This window comes from Lutjanus erythropterus, chromosome 7 (assembly GCF_056507025.1).
Source record: "Lutjanus erythropterus isolate fLutEry1 chromosome 7, fLutEry1.hap2, whole genome shotgun sequence".
In the NCBI taxonomy this organism is placed as follows: Eukaryota; Metazoa; Chordata; class Actinopteri; order Lutjaniformes; family Lutjanidae; genus Lutjanus; species Lutjanus erythropterus.
In genome coordinates this window covers 7,836,724-7,854,022 of record NC_139323.1, presented here as the reverse complement: position 1 = coordinate 7,854,022, position 17,299 = coordinate 7,836,724, and the positions used below count along the sequence as shown (strand labels likewise).

General features: G+C 37.9%; 1 protein-coding gene across 2 annotated transcripts in view; it reads right to left on the bottom strand.

Moving 5' to 3' along the window:
- The window catches only part of LOC146323523 (uncharacterized), a 94,927-nt gene extending 88,202 nt beyond the window's left edge, over window positions 1-6,725 (bottom strand). The window contains exon 1 of one of the 2 annotated variants that reach the window (XM_084722513.1): window positions 6,025-6,725. In XM_084722513.1, coding sequence (XP_084578639.1) covers window positions 6,025-6,082 — 58 coding nt within the window. In that variant the 5' untranslated portion in view covers window positions 6,083-6,725. The remainder of the gene's footprint in view (window positions 1-6,024) is intronic. The other variant, XM_084722514.1, reaches the window with a different exon arrangement.
- Window positions 6,726-17,299: the final 10,574 nt, after the last annotated feature.

Genomic DNA, 17,299 nt, shown 5'->3' with positions numbered 1-17,299 from the left:
AGACTTGAGTTTGAGGTCTGTGATCATATTAAATAACTTAAAGTAAAAGTTATTACAGAGAATTTAAATCTAGCTACAATATGTAATGTGATAATTAAAATAATACAAAATACTGGCACTGAAAAAGCTACAATAAATAAAAAATATTATCAAAAAAAACAACAATTTTCACCATCTAATGTTGTCATGGTGACTTAGCTAACGTGTTTACACGACCAGTGAGCAGGAAGTGGGTTCATCAGAGCTTTCTGATCCTGTGGTTTTGTTGTGGCTGGAAACAGAGTTGTTGAGAGCAGTGACACTGAACTCACTTACAGCTGTGGGCCCCAACACCGACACAACCAACTGAAACACGCTAACAACTCTGGACGTGATGAGAACTTGCAAGTACAGGTGATGTGGGTTTCTGACGGCTTGTCATGACAAGCAGATCCTTTCACAATAAAGGTTGCCTTTTGACCTGTTGTTAAACAAATCTATTAGATGAGACAGGAGTGTAGTAGAGGGTATATCCGTGATACTGATATTTTTTTATATGCTATAGGGTCCCCACAACTGGAACCTGAGGAATATGTGCGTTTTTCACAAATATTATTATACAGTATTTTATTTTTCTAACACTGTTTTGATATTGTAGAGTGATTAATAACCAAGTGGTATTTTTGTCCCTTTTTTTGGGACGTGGGGATTGATGACCACTCCTTATTAAGAGTGGTGAGGTTAAGTTATATTTTGTTTTAGATTACATACAATTCTGTAGATAATAACAATAAATCACCAAACTATTTTGATAATGTTTTTTGATAATTAATGAGTTTAATCCATTTTTGAAGAAAACAGTTACTGTTCTGATTGAATTAAAGAAAATAAACTTTTCTTTGAGGGGAGCCACAGCCAATTTTTTATAATCTATGAGACCCTTTCCTGGCTCGTATTAGACACTACTGCTCCCTGGACTGTTTAACTGTCAAAACAGCTTTTTTAAATCTACACACCCAGTGTGAGAATCTTTGCTAGTTACACAGCTAGAGCCACAATAAATAAATAAATAAATAAATAGATAAAATCTCTGAGTGTAGCTTCTTAAATGTGAATCTTTTCTAGGTTCTTGTTTCTAAAAACATCATCTTGGACTCTGGGAAACACTGATCCACATTTTTCACCATTTTCTGACAACAAAAACAAACAAGTAACCACCAACCAAACAAGTAATTGATTAATCAAGAAAATGATGGAGATATTGAGTGATATTGAAAATAACTGTTACGGGAAAGAAAAAAAAAGTTCCAAATATGCGGAGGATGGACAAACATCTTAAAATACCCCCCCAGTGGAAATGACACAGAATGAAACTTTCATCACTTACAGGTCTATAAGTGTCATCAACCACCAGACAGTGTGACTATATGTAAATATCACACTCAGGTTTGCTAAAGCATATTCCAGCATGCACTGAGAGGTGTGGTCCCCAGTCAGATGACTGAGACGACTACTGTAATCTCGAGATTTTCACCAATTTGTTTTAGTGGATACTTCATCATTTCTCTAAATTAGCTCGTGAAATCTAAACAGCATGTGTAATACGTGCCAGAGCCGGGCCTGATGTAAGATTGTGTTTGGCAACAGGGTAAAAAGAAGGATCTGGAGTTGTTAATTGTTAACGACAACACATTGTTTGCTGCCTTCACAACTTGCAACATCTGCTTTGAACTCGCAGCTGAAACGCTGCCTAATATCTGGCAGTAAAATGATCCGTCCCGCTTCAATTAGGAGTGGACATAAAAGGTGAGCAGTGGAATATATCATGCGCTCGCTGCCAGACATGTGGTCCGGGCCCTGGGCTGCGAGGAGTTCAGCCACAAGATCCATTCACAGTTTTGTGCTGCTTTGTGCTTCAACCAGCATGTCTGATTTAACCAGGCAAATTCGCCAATATCTCCGTCAGTGATGATTTTTTTGAAGCTGAATATTGGACAGTAGCTAGGAGCCAGATTTGTTGGTTTCATCCCATAAAAACACTGGGAGACAGCAGTGAGAGCTAGCTGTCATCTGCACGGGGAATAAACTGCTGCCTCAGAAGCTCCTGTCTCTTTTGGGCCTCTCGTTGAACCAGATTGCTTCAGGTGAAAATCTATCTTCAGATGAAAAATCTTTTAATCAAAGGGTGGGTTTTTAATGGAACCCATCAGATTCTGTGTAAGCAGATTTTATTACTGACCAGGCATATATCTCACCTTGCATTAATATCTCTGAGACAAGCTGTGAAATAGAAAAGCCAGATAAACTTTTTTTTTTCCCTCAACATCCAGTTTGGTTAAAGGAGCAATATGTAGCTATTGCATGTGCAAAAATGAGTACAGCAGGGCAAATAGTGAGTTGGAGCCATAGATTGTATATTAAATAGGTTGTAATCCTGTTTAATGTATGATCTATGTATGGTTGAAGCGAGTTGTTTCCCCACATCTCCTCACAACCTTGTAAATTCACAATAACAAGCAACGAGCCCTTCACTATAAGTTGATCAGCTGTTAAGCGTAGACTGTCTTGTTGGTTCCTACACCTTTTCTAGAGTTGAATTCCAGCACTTTTCAAGAACTTCCAAGGCACATTTTCAAGCTTTTCCAGCACCTCACAGCTGTGGTAAATGACATATTTATATACATATAATGTTTAAATCATTTGTTATTGTGCTGGAAGCAACCACAATATATTTCATGACAGTATTTTGCAGGACAACACATTCAAGGAAAACAAAGTTTCACATTTCAAAACACACCTGTTTTTTACTAGATTTGCCATCCCATTAGAGCTGCTAGAATTAATCAATTAATCAGTTATTAACAAATGAGTAAGTTAATTAGCAACTTTTTGATAATTGATTTCTCAGGGTGAGTAAATTTTAAGAAAAAAATGTAAAAATGCAAATGTGAATATTTTCTTGTTTGTTCACTCCTCTCTGGCAGCAAACCAAATATCTTTGGGCTGTAGACAAAATAAGACACTTGAGGACGTCATCTTGGACTTTGGGAAACACTGATCAACATGTTTCACATTTTATGGAGCAAACAACTAATTGATTAATCAAGAAAGTGATTGATAGATTAATCAACAATGAAAATACAGTAATCGTGACATGAAAGACATGAAAAATAGGTCCAAACATGTGGAGCAAACAGACATATGTGTGAGTGACAAGACTGTGGCCGGATTGATTAGTCCATTAATCACTTTGAGTCATTTTTTAAGAATGTCCAAAATGTCCAAATTCTGTGATTTCAGCTGTTGTGAAAGTAATGCAATTACAATTTCAAGCACTTTCAAAATCCAGGCACTTTTCAAACCTTAAAAACACTACATTAACATTCAAGTGTTGTCAAAGGATTTCCACTGTAAAGGCCACTGCTCTGAAATAACACCCTGTGGACGATGAGTTAAGTGGCTGCCTGTCTCCCTGCCTGCCAAACTCCATTAACATTTTACTCAATTTAACAGTTATAAATATCTACGCCTTCTACAAGATTATTATTGATTTCTTACAAGTCATAAACAGACACTTGCTCATTCTGCAAAAAATCAGCATTAAATTTAACTCTGATTAATGTGAAACAGACATAGAAAACAGTTATAGTGGTAATCTTTGATGACACATCGTGGTCATTTTATGATTGATTACAGTATATATATTACAGATTTCTCCTTTAAGTAAAAAAATCAGGCACTTTTAGATTAATGTGTGGTGTCTGGCTGCCACTTCCTTTACCTCCATGTCAGTGACACAACCACCTGACCTGAAAATGAGTGAATCATCATTCTAGAGAGGTACTGCCCAACTACTACTGGGTGTCAAAATTCATATGTTTGCTTCCTGTCTAACAATATATCAGGTTTAGTTGGTTTTCACTTATTGTCAGAATAATTTTGTATGTGCAGGAGAGTCTGCAGAAAATAATGGAGCCATGCAGGGGCATACATATAGAGCATGACAGCCCAGCTAACAGGCAGTCTGCGTGTTTCAACAGCCTGACCGAAAATATTTCCAAAGTTACTGTGATGGCAGGTTCACCAATTATATCCACAAGTCCTTTTTAACATTTCATTCCTGCAAACCTGAGCCGCGTTTACAATCATTATGGCAAGCCCCGGGGCACTTCTGCAGCTAAGTAACAGATGCACCGCAGCTGAGAAAATAACTAGAGAACAACATTACAACAGAGATGTAAACATGCGGCGCGTCAATCGTAGCCGAGCTGACACGTTTGCGTGATCTGTGACTTCCATAATTAACTGTCAGCGGTGTCAGCGTTTCACATGAAGGTGAGCGCTCGACTAACTGGCTGAAGTCACCCTCTCGACACGTTTTAACAGCTAACAAAACTTCCCCTGTGCAGCGGCGGCGGCAGCTCCAGGCTGTGTTGTTTCCATATGACGACGATGATGACGATGATGATGTTCTAAAGCAAAGTTTGTCAGTTTGAGACGCTGATCTCCTGCTATCACAGAGGAGACTGTGCCAACAAAGCCCTGTCAAGAGCTCTGTTCATACCACTCCACTGTCTGGAAATGGCTTCAGTGGTGGGCGTCTGTCGGTGATGTTTTAATTCCCGGCTGCACATGAATCATAAGAAAGAGAGTGATGGAGGGACAGAAGCAGTCAAGCTGAGCCGCGTTACTCGCTGAGTTTGATACAGCGTACAGTACACTGTACAGTACACAAATGAGGAAAATGCCAGATTGAGATAATTTAATTGTCCGTTGCATTGCTAACGACCTCATTAACAAAAGAATGATGGGAAATCAGCATGGTCTGGGCGAGGAACCGCCTGTGTGACAGCCATCTGGCTACAATGGGGGGTGGGGCTGGGTGGGGGTTGGGGGACTGGTAAGTTAACACCATGGCCGTCAGGACTTTCCAAGCGCAGGCCGAGAGCACCTCTAGATGGAAGCAGGGATTAGTGTTTTACTGGCCAATGCGAGCTCAATTTAGATTTTTCTGTTAATTTATTTGAACAATAATGTGATCCAAGTCATTAAAGGAGATTACAGAATGAAGTGAGAGAGGAAAATATCAGGGACATGCCTCATACTGACAGCCCACCCTTTCCATCTTCATTTAACTTGTTAATTTTTCTTTACCCGCTGTATATCTCTTGATATTTTAACTGAAATGGAAAAATAAGAGAAAAACAAGCAACATATGCTTATGCACAAATGGAGCACACTGATGTACATTCATGTGCTCCACGTGTTTGGACCTATTTTTCAAGAGGCAAGTTTTAAGTCATTAAAGAAAAAAAATTACAGCTATTGTGAAAGTAATGCAATTACAAGTTCAAGCAGTTTCAAGCACTTTATCCAAAATCCAAGCACTTTTCAACCCTTGAAAACACCTTTCAAGGTTAACCAGCACCCTAGTTAGAGTCCTGTATATACTCTATATTCTGTATGTTTTATTCTGTAAGAAGAGCATCAGCAGATATATCCAGTATCTGAATTTTTTCACTAGCTAATAAAGCTAAGCTATATGATTGAGAGACATCAGTTCTGCATACGTAGCCTAAATAATTCAGTCAACAATGTTATTGGATTACATGGAAATAAAGTGGTTTCTGCATTTTTAATTTTTCCACTTTTTAGAATTTCAAACTGCAGTTTTTTAAAAAAACAAAACAAACAACAACAGCATTTTCTACTTTGAAGCTGTGTGTTGTAAAAACCAGTTCTTGTCATTGCTTAAAATAAGCGAAGGAAGCTTCACAAATGAGCCTCAAGTTCTGTTTTGAGGAAGTGATTTTAATCCTACTTTAACTTTGAACACAACTCTTAGAAGGGATTCTGAAATGCTTGATAGATACAGGCCCTGGTGCCAGTGCTGTAATATCTGGATGACAGAGAAAACAGACGTTATCAGATATAAAATACAATAGTTGTAATTAGATTTCTACCATTAATATGTAGAAAAATCTGTTAAGTGTAATATATGCCCCTCATGAGATAGAAAATAACACCTCAGGATGACGTACATACCAATGAATAAACTTCTGCATGACTGTGCTGAAGACAGTGGTTGGTACTCACTGCCCATATTTCACTCTTTGTTGTGGCTGAGAGACGACCTCTTCACTCACTCCTGAGTACTTCCAGATACCAGCAGTTCCCTCCACTTCCTGTTAACATTCCTCTGTCTATCTCTCGCTGGGATTACATGGACATTTACAGACGAGTCAGCGTGTTAAAACACAAGTTTACGCCTGCATGTCTGCACTTTCTACAACAGCACACACAGTCAGCTGATGGCTCTGTGTTTTTGTTTTTGAGGAAGTTGTGCGTTGAGCAGCCAATCACAGTGTCACACTGGGGCGCGTCAGGACAGGAAGCCAAATGCAGAAAAAAAAAGGAAAAAAAAAAGAAAAACAGAGAAAAACAGAGAAAAACTTTCCGGTGAATTTGGTGCGTTCTGTGAAGACGTCTAAAAATAGACGCTGCGAGTGAGGAGCTAATGGTGGTAACATGCCACAAAAGTAGATGCTTTTTAAATTCAGCTTTGTTTATGGGAAAATACAATAAGTTTGGCAGGATTTCATAATGAAGGAGGAGCATGAAATGGAGAAAAAGTCTTTCCTAAAAACAACACTGTGTTGCAACAAACCATCATGTAGACTCACTGCTGGGAAATGAATAACAGATTCTGGAATTTCCCCATCTCTCTGCATACTGACTGAGCACAAACACCAATGGAAAGTTCCCCAGTAACAGCTGTGACATTTATCAGCTTATGTTTATGTTACATTTAAATATATGTATATATATATATATGGAAACATTCGTTAATAGTCTATATTCACCAGATTCCCTTATGGTGAAAACTATTTTGTAGTGGATTAAATATCTAAACTGACCACAACTTTTAAGATTTGTAAGAAGAAAATTAATTTAAACACACATCATGCACAAATGCACCTTGTCTTATTATTAAAAAAGCTTTTTTAAGGGGAAAAGACAAATAGTAATATTACTGTTTGTGATTGTGGTGTTTCTCTCAGTGGCTGGATGCTTACAATAACAATAATTTATCAGTATAGCACTTTTCAAAAACAAAATTACAATGTGCTTGATAGTAAAAAAAAAAAGTGAATCAAATCCAAGTTATAAATTACAAAATTTGATAGAATAATAAAAAACAAAACAAATGTTGATCCATAAAGAGAGAGCCATAAAATATTAGGTACATTGGGTTAGTTTAGATTAGGTTAAATTTTATTGTCCACAATGTGGAAAACGGCACCAAAACAGGACAATTAACAATAATAATAATAATAATAATAGAAAAAGCAATTAATCATCCAAGATGTGGAAAGTATTTCGCTTCACCACAGTCAGTATAGATTATAAATAAAGAGTCAACTGGGAGATCTTAGAGTTCAGTCTTGGGCAATTTAAGTGTAGTTCATTTGACCTGTTGCACAAAGTACAAAATGATGAAATTCTACTTAAAAAAAAATACAAATTCAGCAAGAGGTGAGGTAAGGAGGGAAGTCCTGTACACTTAACTGTATTAAATAATTGAATGAGTCAAATGCACAACTGACTGTATTTCACAGTTTAACTGTGTTTGGGACAAGTGATTTCTTACATGTTTTAGGGGGGTTCTTGATATTCTTTCATCCAGCTTCCTGCGATTTTTTAAAAAATATATTATTATTATTATTTTCTTATTTTATACCATGAGAAGAAAATTGTACAGGCTGGATTTAACTGTGAACTTATCTGGACACACCTAGGTGGCAAATGTTAGCATGACCTTTAGCAAGTAAAACAAGCTTACTACTGTATGTAGTTATTTTCAAATCCAGTATTATTATCACACCAAATTATTTTGTGGGGTCACATTATGTTAAAAAACAACAAAAAACAACAACAACTTAGGACTGGATCAGTCCCCTGTGAGGAACCCAAAACATTGCTATATGTTTAGGGCAATATTAGCATTTATATCCTGCCCTTTATTTGGTTTGGGGAAGCACTGTTAATTTTAGCAAGAATTTTCAATTCAGTTTTAGTCTTAGTTGCTTTTTTTTTTTTATTTTAGTTAGTTAGTTAGTTAGTAAGTTTTTGTCACATTTAGTCTTTTGTCTTCTGTCAGGATTTATCAGTCATGTTTTATTTGTAATCTTTTTAGTCATCTTAAATTCTTCACTTTATTCAAAACTTTTCATTCTTTATCCTCAAATAAAGTTCTTTCATAAATTGGATAGTGTGGATCAGCAAATTACCTCTCATTGTTACATCTATCCTCAGCTAGTGTTACAACCCACAAACAACTCCTGAGTTACTGATGCTCAAATAAAAAAATGTTACTACCATCTCAGGTCTCCCCTGTCATGTAAAAATGGATGCACAAGTCATTACTGATGTGTCATTATTGATTATCAGACACTGATAATGTTTGTTACCTGATAAAACAGACTTTATATCTTACTGAGGTCATCTGCTAAATTCAGCCTCATGTTTCACTCAGTTGAACTCTAATAAATCAGCTTGAGCTACACTAACATTAACCTACTTTTAGTTCTAAAAGGGACTTAACATACATGTTATCAAATCAACCACCTTAGGTAGCTGATATTTACCTTGACAGACACTGCAGGACGGTGTGCTTTCAGGTGTCTTTTGTGTTGCTTAAAAAAATTATGTTGTCGTCACAATTTAGGCACGAAATAAAAGGATGTCAGCAAATACTTGTCGCCATAATTTTCATTCAAAAATATTTGACAGAGAGAGAATGAAAATCATAGGATTAAGTTAATCGTTAAGAGCTTAATTTGTACATGTTTTAGGGATATGACGTAGTTAAGAAAATCTAAGTTTCTTATTTCTAGCTGATGACCGTGGCTACAATTCTGACTCTCACAGGCCGATTTCATAAGTGTAGCTAGCTAATGTGAGCTAATGCTAACTCCTTGAGTCAGCCAAGAAGTCCATCTCCAGTTGGCATTTTAATGTTTCCATCTAACACATTTTAAAACAAGAACAGTGTGAAAGTGTAAATGTTAAGTTAGCTAACAGCTGAGTAGATGATATAACAATAATGCTAAAAGACTGAGGCTAAAGCTAGCTTACATCTCAGCAAACACTGGTCACATGGTGAAAAACAGCAGGTATATCTACATGATAAATGACAGAAATACACTCATTAATGTGCAAAAAAAGAGGCGCAGGGACTTGATTACTGCAGTGGACCTTGAGACAGGTCACCCAGCTAGACCAGCTAGACCACGATTGCCCCAGGCAGAGAGCAGGATAAAAGCTAAGCTAACCCAGCTTGGACCTAAAAGTGCAAGCCAGAGTGAGATGCATAGTCATCGACCCACTTTGATTTTGCATCAGCCCACATCCTCTTCCTCAAACCCCCACACCACAAATGCAGATGCAGTGGTATCTAACAAGTTTGGTTGGAGGTAAAGTTACTGCAGCTAGTAAGCTAGCGTTAGTTAGCCAGACATGTGAACGTTTGCAGCTTAAGTTACAGCAGATGAAGACAGAATTTAATCCATTTCCCACACGTGTGCTCTTGTGTTTCACATTTTTGAGAGACTACAAAAACAGGCGCCATCATCCTGATTCATGAAATGCAGAGTATCACTCTTCTCAGAGCCTCATGCTCACCGCTTCTACATGTAGAGAGATGCAAGGCTTGACAGGCCTGAGGTGCTTTAGTTATGGTTGCTAATCTATGACTGGACAGTTGCCGATTGGAGGCGGGGCTTAGCAGGAGGTCAATTACATCACAATAAGCAACAATCTAATATATACTGGGAAAATATTTCTACTGCAGACGAAACTGTCAAAATGCCTGTGGTCATAACAATCAGCATATCCAAAAAACCTAAAAAGATGAATATAGTTCAAATAACTATGGAGTGTTGAGAAATATTTAGTTCATGTTTCTACATTTAGAAATCCTTTGGATCAGTATATTTTGTGTGTTCATTCAGTAAAATTTGGCGAAAGAAGATTGACATTTTCACTATTTTTATCAATTATAACATTTTATTGACTTCTGACCTTCAAAAGGTTAAACAATTCTATAAATCTAAAGTAATAAATATCTCATTCTGATCACTGTAAACTGCATACCATCTATCTGGTTTAGAATCTTAAACAATAGCATGTGGTGTGTTTAGCTGACTAAACCAACCCTGTTGTGTCTATTTTGGGAAGTGGGCTGTCTGTTCCTACAGAACTGACTGATATTTGGATAAAGACTGCTTTTCTTCTGTGACCTGTTTTTAATTTATTTAGCAGTGTAACATATCAAAAGTTTCTCCTTTTCAAATAAAGGAAATATTTCTATCACTATGAGTGTTTACATCCTTTATATTGCACAGCTCTTCTTAAAACTACAGCCAAACCTTTCGCAACCCACAAGATCACAGTTTTTTTTTTCTTTAAACACATTAAAATCTGAAGAGTTCCACACCTTCTCTAACAAAGCACTCAGCTCCAAATAAAAAAAAAGCTTGGAGAAGTTGTGGGGATAGGATAGGTCTACACTCTGCCTAATTAAATGGCACGTCTCCTACTATTCATGAACAGCACTTATTAAAACAAGCATTCACATCCAATCCACTAGATAAATGACTTTACACCAAGTGCCATGAAGCCCATTAAATTGCTTCTTTAGAGATGGATCAGGTCCAAACACACAATCAAAGGATTTGACTGGGATTATCTCAGATTAGAAACACTCAGGGACAAATGAGGAGATGACAGGATATCATACATTGAAAGGATAAATTAGCAGTCACATACCAGACCAAATTTGTGATGGGTGTTAGGGAATAAAGAGCGGGGGAAAAGATTGAGTGCTAAAAAGCAAGGAACAGCTCTTTAGTTTTTAGTAAGCCCAATGATACATGGCCAATGTAAACCACAGTAAAAGCTTTTCCCTCTCTCTCTCTAAAACCTCCTGCCATGTAAATAAAGTCCACAGCGGGGAACGAAAGACGAAGAAACGGACACAAAGTAACTTGTGAGAGATTAATCTGTTAGTTTATGACCTTATGGTGTTACTGCATTTAAAAATCTCTCTCACACGCTATCATACTGTGCTTTTTGTACATTTTCAACTTCACTCTTGAACATTTTGAAGTGGATTTGAAGTCACTGCTCAAAGTAGAACTACGTTTATGAATGCATGACACGTGGTCATCTTGTAATTCACATATTTCAGTAAAACTGTGTGGCAGAACAGTTATTGTTGGTTTTGATTTTATTATAAGGCTAATAAAAATCAAAAATATATTTCCCCCTGAGCTTGTAGTTTTTTATCCACTGCATTGTTTTGGTGTGAGTTGCAGAGTTTTGGAGATATCGGCTGCCTTCTCTCCAGTATAATAGGACTAAATGGCTTGTGGTGCTCACAGCAACGAAAAATACATTTCAAAGATTCAAAACCAGTGTCTCTTTCCAAAACTCATGACCCAGTTACTAAAGATAATCCACAGACCTTGTTGTGAGAAGGGCCATGTAGGAACTGCTTTCTTTCTAGAAGAAAAGAAACCAGTTCTGGTTCCTCTATGAAACTGCTTACAAGAGAGAGAAGGCAGATGTCTCTATTGCTGATACCTCCAAAACTCAGCAGCTCACACCAAAACAATTTAGATGGTTTGACAGCACTACAGGCCAGGGGAAAAATAAGCATTTTTGATTTTGGGTGAACTGTCCCTTTAAAACAGTCTGCGATTCCCTTCGGTCAAAACTTCATGTCTCAGTGAACAGGACTTGAACAATCATCAGTTCTTGACTGAATTTCAGCCACACAGAAAACCAATATTGATTACTGTGGGTAGCTAGGCCTTCGGCAATTCCTTTAAAAAATGCATCCCTACAGAATTTGCAATAAACCAAGCCATTTTAAACCAAACATATGAGAATTATGAGCTTAATTTCAAAATAAAATGTAAAAGAGCTCCTTTCTTGCATGGTAGATATTTTAGTTCCGCTCTAATTTGAATATTTAAAAGTTAAGTAAAGCAGGCCTAGTGCTGATAAAACACTTTTCAGGAGGATAAATAATGTAGGCAGTGGTTAATGTTAGCATGTACTTCTTTGCATATTTTAAAACCAATGAGGACCTCCGTTCTATCGCATTAAACTAAGGCTTTCGCTTTTCTCCCAGACAGCAATAAAAGGTATTTTGGAGGGTTTGCGCATTAAAGAAATGTGACCTCTGAACTCAACATAATCCTTTCTGTCATACGCTCACTTGTCAGGCTCCTCTCCCTTTGTGCTGGGACTAGGTGGCGTGGACAGTGGGAAGCAGTACCATACCTGCGGCGCCTGTTGAAAGCTGAAAAGCTCAATTCATCTACTCTTTGATCTGTTTCATCGTCTTTAATGATGAATGATGTGACTTACAGGTTGTCTTTGTGTCGGATTTCACTGGAGTTTCTCCACTAGAGACAGAAAGTTCACAAGTTCACAGACTATCTAGACTGGAGCTCTATATTTGGATATTGTAACCGTGAATTATGACTGAAGTCCAGAGGATTGATTGGTGCATACTACAGTTTGAAAGCGCACAGATTATATCCTACACTTAATCTCTACCATGAGCTAAAAATATACTAGAAATCACCAAGCTGATTGGCAAATAAGTCCAAGACCAAAAGCTACTTTCAGAACAGAACAAACCTTTCATTACTTTTTGTATAAGGAAGCATGAAAATGTAATGATACTTCAGCCACTGTGCATATTTTTCAAAAGAGCAACTGTTTTTGGGACATATCTGTGGAAACAGGGTCTAAGCTTTAGCTTCCCTCTGGGTGGACGTCTTGCTTGGCAGCAGCCTAAGACATCTGAGGCGTTGCTAGGAGACGCACTGTCTCACACAGGGCGGTTTTTAAAGAAACATGTCATACTGTATGTGCAAAGATGCATTTCCCTGTTATTCAAGAGGCTCCCAATAGCGTTGTTATCAACTACTGATTTATGCTATCTGCACAAAATTTAACATTTGGGTTGACCCATCCTGCTGTTAGGTTTGTATTACATAAGAAAAGCATTAGCTAGCAACTTAGGCTAACTTGTTACCAAGGTTGGCAGGCAAAGTTGGCATATGCAACCCAAAAAGCACGCATAAAATATAAGCTACTAGCTTCGCTTCCACAAGGAAAATGGAAGCTAGTTAGCTTAGCTTGCCAACATTAGCACTGACTCCTACTAGATGTAATTTTTTGCTCATGTTACACAAACGCCTGCTCAGTCAGCGGCAGCTCCTGCACACTTAGTGTGGTGTTTGTCCTGCATTATACAAAGGAGGAGGCCAGCCAGCATGAGCTGTCTTTCTTTCACGGGTCCAGATGTGGTGACAGAAAATGACTGGATTGTCAAAACTCACACCAACAGGTAATCCCATAAACTCAGCTCTCTGTATGTTATATCATGATTCAAATCACAAAACAGAGTTGTGTAGAGAGTGATCACGTCACATTTGGGTTAAGTAACACTTTTCAGCGTCAGCCTCAGTTGCTTAACTTCCTGTGTGGCCATTGGAGCTGATATTACGCACCATTTCTAGTGACTGCCCAAAGAAATACCAAACAAATCAAATTAAATTACTATCATTTTTAGTCAGCGCCACTGACATATATTAAAATGGTTGACATGGCAGCTCCCTAAAAGTGAAGCCAGATCTCATTTTGCCCCCTGGTAGCTGGCTGCAGTATAGCTCATAAATCCACCATGTCAGCAGATGGGACACTGGCCAGACTAAATCAAATCACTCAAATTGTACATCAAATAAATTTTCCCCAAAAATGGTCTCTGTCATTTTAGGTAGTTCTTACATGGTGATGTTTGTTCAAATGCTATTTTTTCTAACAACTTTGGTTTTAATGAGGGCTTTTCTTTTTGTTCTATAAAAAGGTTTCAGTGTCATCACCGCCTGATTCAGTCAGGCGTAGGGTCAGGACCTTGATACTACGGTTCCAAACGTGATCACTACTGCACAAATCCTGGCTCCAAATGAAGTTACCAGCATGGCAGCTCCCATATACGGAATATGTTGACTTAATTTTTGTCCAAGTTTTGAGAAGTTGTTTATCCATCTTTATATAACTAATACAATCTAATGATTAAACCGGTCTCACAATAAACTGTGGTAAAATTCCCAACAATTACGATTACTGTTTTTAATTATCATTAAAACCATCTTTGATTACTGAGCTTTGAAAAACCCAAAATAAATACTAATCAGCATCAACCAAAGTTAGCAACGGTCTCCAAGACACAAGCACAGCAGCAACATGGGGTTTGTTTTGTCACAATGAAAACAGTGACAACACAAAGGACATGAAGGACATTTTAGAGGTTTTCACAATAAAACTTGATGAAATGATTTCATTGTGTGTACCAAGACTTTTTAAACATTTTCAGCACATTTTAACAATACCACCATGATATATGATAATTTTTTTAATACAGTATATGGTTTATATAACTGATACAATATATGGTCAATACAAAAAATTCACACTCTCTGGAGAATATAGAGGTTGCTATTACTACAGGAAAAAAATATAAAAAACTGAAATTTGTTTTTGACCCAGTAAATACAAATAAGTCATAGACTGCAGATACATGTATATTAATTTCTTAACAAAAGAATCATTTCAGTTTGAATTTGACTTTAACTAAACCTCTTGACACACACACACACACACACACACACACACACACACACACACACACACACACACACACACACACACACAATACTTCTCAATGGAGTACTGAACGCCTTTGATCATTCCACTTGATCACAGCTTTAAGATGTCAGCTGCGTTTGAGATAGGGAGAATTTGTCATTGGTTGCTGCCAACTTTCTCTCTGTCATCCAATTTTACTGCCTTGATTTACAGCAGAAGCTGACAATTTGAGTGTGAATGAGGGCGTTTCACAGACACATAACTCCATATCTAACACCTTCTCATAAACAATAAACTGCTGAAGTTATTTTGTTCTTGTCTCTTCCCCCACTATTAACAAGGCTCTATTAACAAGCACTGCAGGGAGGAAACACTGATCTTTGGGATTGTTCACCAACGCTCTGCTTGCTACCAAAAAATAAAAAACAGTTATTGTCGCAAAGTTCTAAAGCAAGGTCACATGTTCAAGGTTGTAACGCAGTTTAAATATTCAGACTTGACCATGTAAAGCTTTAGGAGGTAGAGAATTTTCACTCCATTAGAGAGGGGACAAGCATAATTATGAAAATGAGATAAGGGAGAATCAAAATGACCTGATTGAAAAAAGAGAAAAAGTCCTTCAGTGCAGAACTTCGTTTGATTGATTCAGAGCAGATGAGCCCAGGGCTCCACTGTTGGCAGCCCAGGGTTCATGCTGTAATGATAGCTTTATAATTAAGATTAAAGACCAGAGAGCACAGACAAGACACTCGAGTGGTGTTGGGGGCTTCTCCGATGACACTGGGAATAATTGGAGAGAAGTATCTACAATCCCTACCTCCCCAAAGACTGGGAGACTGTGGGTATCACTGTATGCAAACACAGGATGTGACTGACAATCGGAATGAGGTTGACTGTGTGATAACTCAAAATCTCCATGTCAGTTGAGATCTAAAAAAGGAAGAGCTTGATTTATGTATTACTTTAGTGTATAATTTTAAAAATTGAAGCAAAAGGCATGTGTTAAACAGCAGATTATGTGTGATTATGATGATTCACTCTTTACACGGGGCAGATTGGAGAGCCATCTGGGCAGCAGTTATGACTGAGACAGACTGACTTCTGTTACTAATGAGTTGGACAGCATGAAAAGAACAACCACTTTCCCAACAACTTTCCTCTTTTCTATTTGAGGAGACGGTGAGACTTCTCGGCCAATGTTTGAGGAAACCGTGGACGGATGGCAGCGTTAAGAAAAATCTCCCCGCGTGTACGTCCTTTGTTAAATAACATTTTCAGTCCGTCGTCTGCTTTTCAGCGTTTCGCCGCAGCTTGTCAAGGTTCATGTTCAAAGTGGCCATCATTTCTCACCTTCACTGACATCCCCTATCTGATGAGGGTGAAGTCAAGTCGCTTAGATGACTAATAATCATATCAAAGGTGCCATGTCATGCGGCAGATTTAAATAAGAGGGTTTGGGGGAGCATTTGCATGCATCTGTATGCCTGGGCTAAGAGGCTAATGTCATAAAGTACGGCGCAGACATGATTTAATGTAATCTGTCATGTCATATGCTAATCTTCAGTCCTCTCAGTAACATACAGCATGTTAGCGCGGGGAGATTTCAAGGAGCACTACAGTAAGTCAGGGGTGTAGCAGTGAGCAGTGTGAGATTACCTACAGTGTGAGCTGGAGTTGATACAGTCAGGGTCATATTTCTTCTGTTTATGTAGTTACAGTCATTTATGTTACTGTAAAAATAGATAGAGATGAGACTAGCTAAATTTAGTGGTTAGTACCATTTGAATTTATAGTACTTGCTGTTTGATCATGCTTTCTAAAACAAAAACATTGGCAGTGTTTCCTGCTGGGAGGCCTGCAGAGGCAGGAGCTCGCCGGTCAGGGTGCCAGCAAGGTAGACAATGGAACTGAGGGGAAAACAGGAACCCTGTTACCCGTTTTACATCCACATGTCCTGGCTTGGCCTGACTTGTTTGGATTCAGCATGTCAGCCCAGCACTAGTGCTTTAATCGGGCATGTTAAGTTTATTTATTTATTTAGTGAAAAAAAGGATACCCTTTAGCTAGTGCCCTCGACACAAGCTAATTTTCCTGGGGTCCAAAATCAATTCATCATATCAATCATTAGCTTATAACATCACATTTGTGTTACATATGTACATCACATGTGTGTATCAATGATTGTGCATTTAACAGTTACAATTTTCACAACCATATATTCCAAAGGACTTTCCATACTGACTCTGCTTACTCTGTGCACAGAGGTAGGTCAGGAGAAAGTTTCATCATGAATTAATGTCACCAGCCAATGTCAGAGAACACAACAAGACATTATGCTTAAGCAACACTGGACTATTGATCAGCTGCATTAATAATACATTTTTAAATGATGTTTCAATGTGGATTTACTGTTAGATTGACGGATATGAAGTGGACGGTTATTCCAATAATTTATGGTGCGATAAATAACAGTTTTTTTTCAGGCATTGAGTCTGACAAGGCCCAAGCCCAACAAAATTCTGCCCAAAATTTACCCAAACCTGACCCTCATTATCATATTTCAACCCAAATCCAATTCAGATTCCTTCCC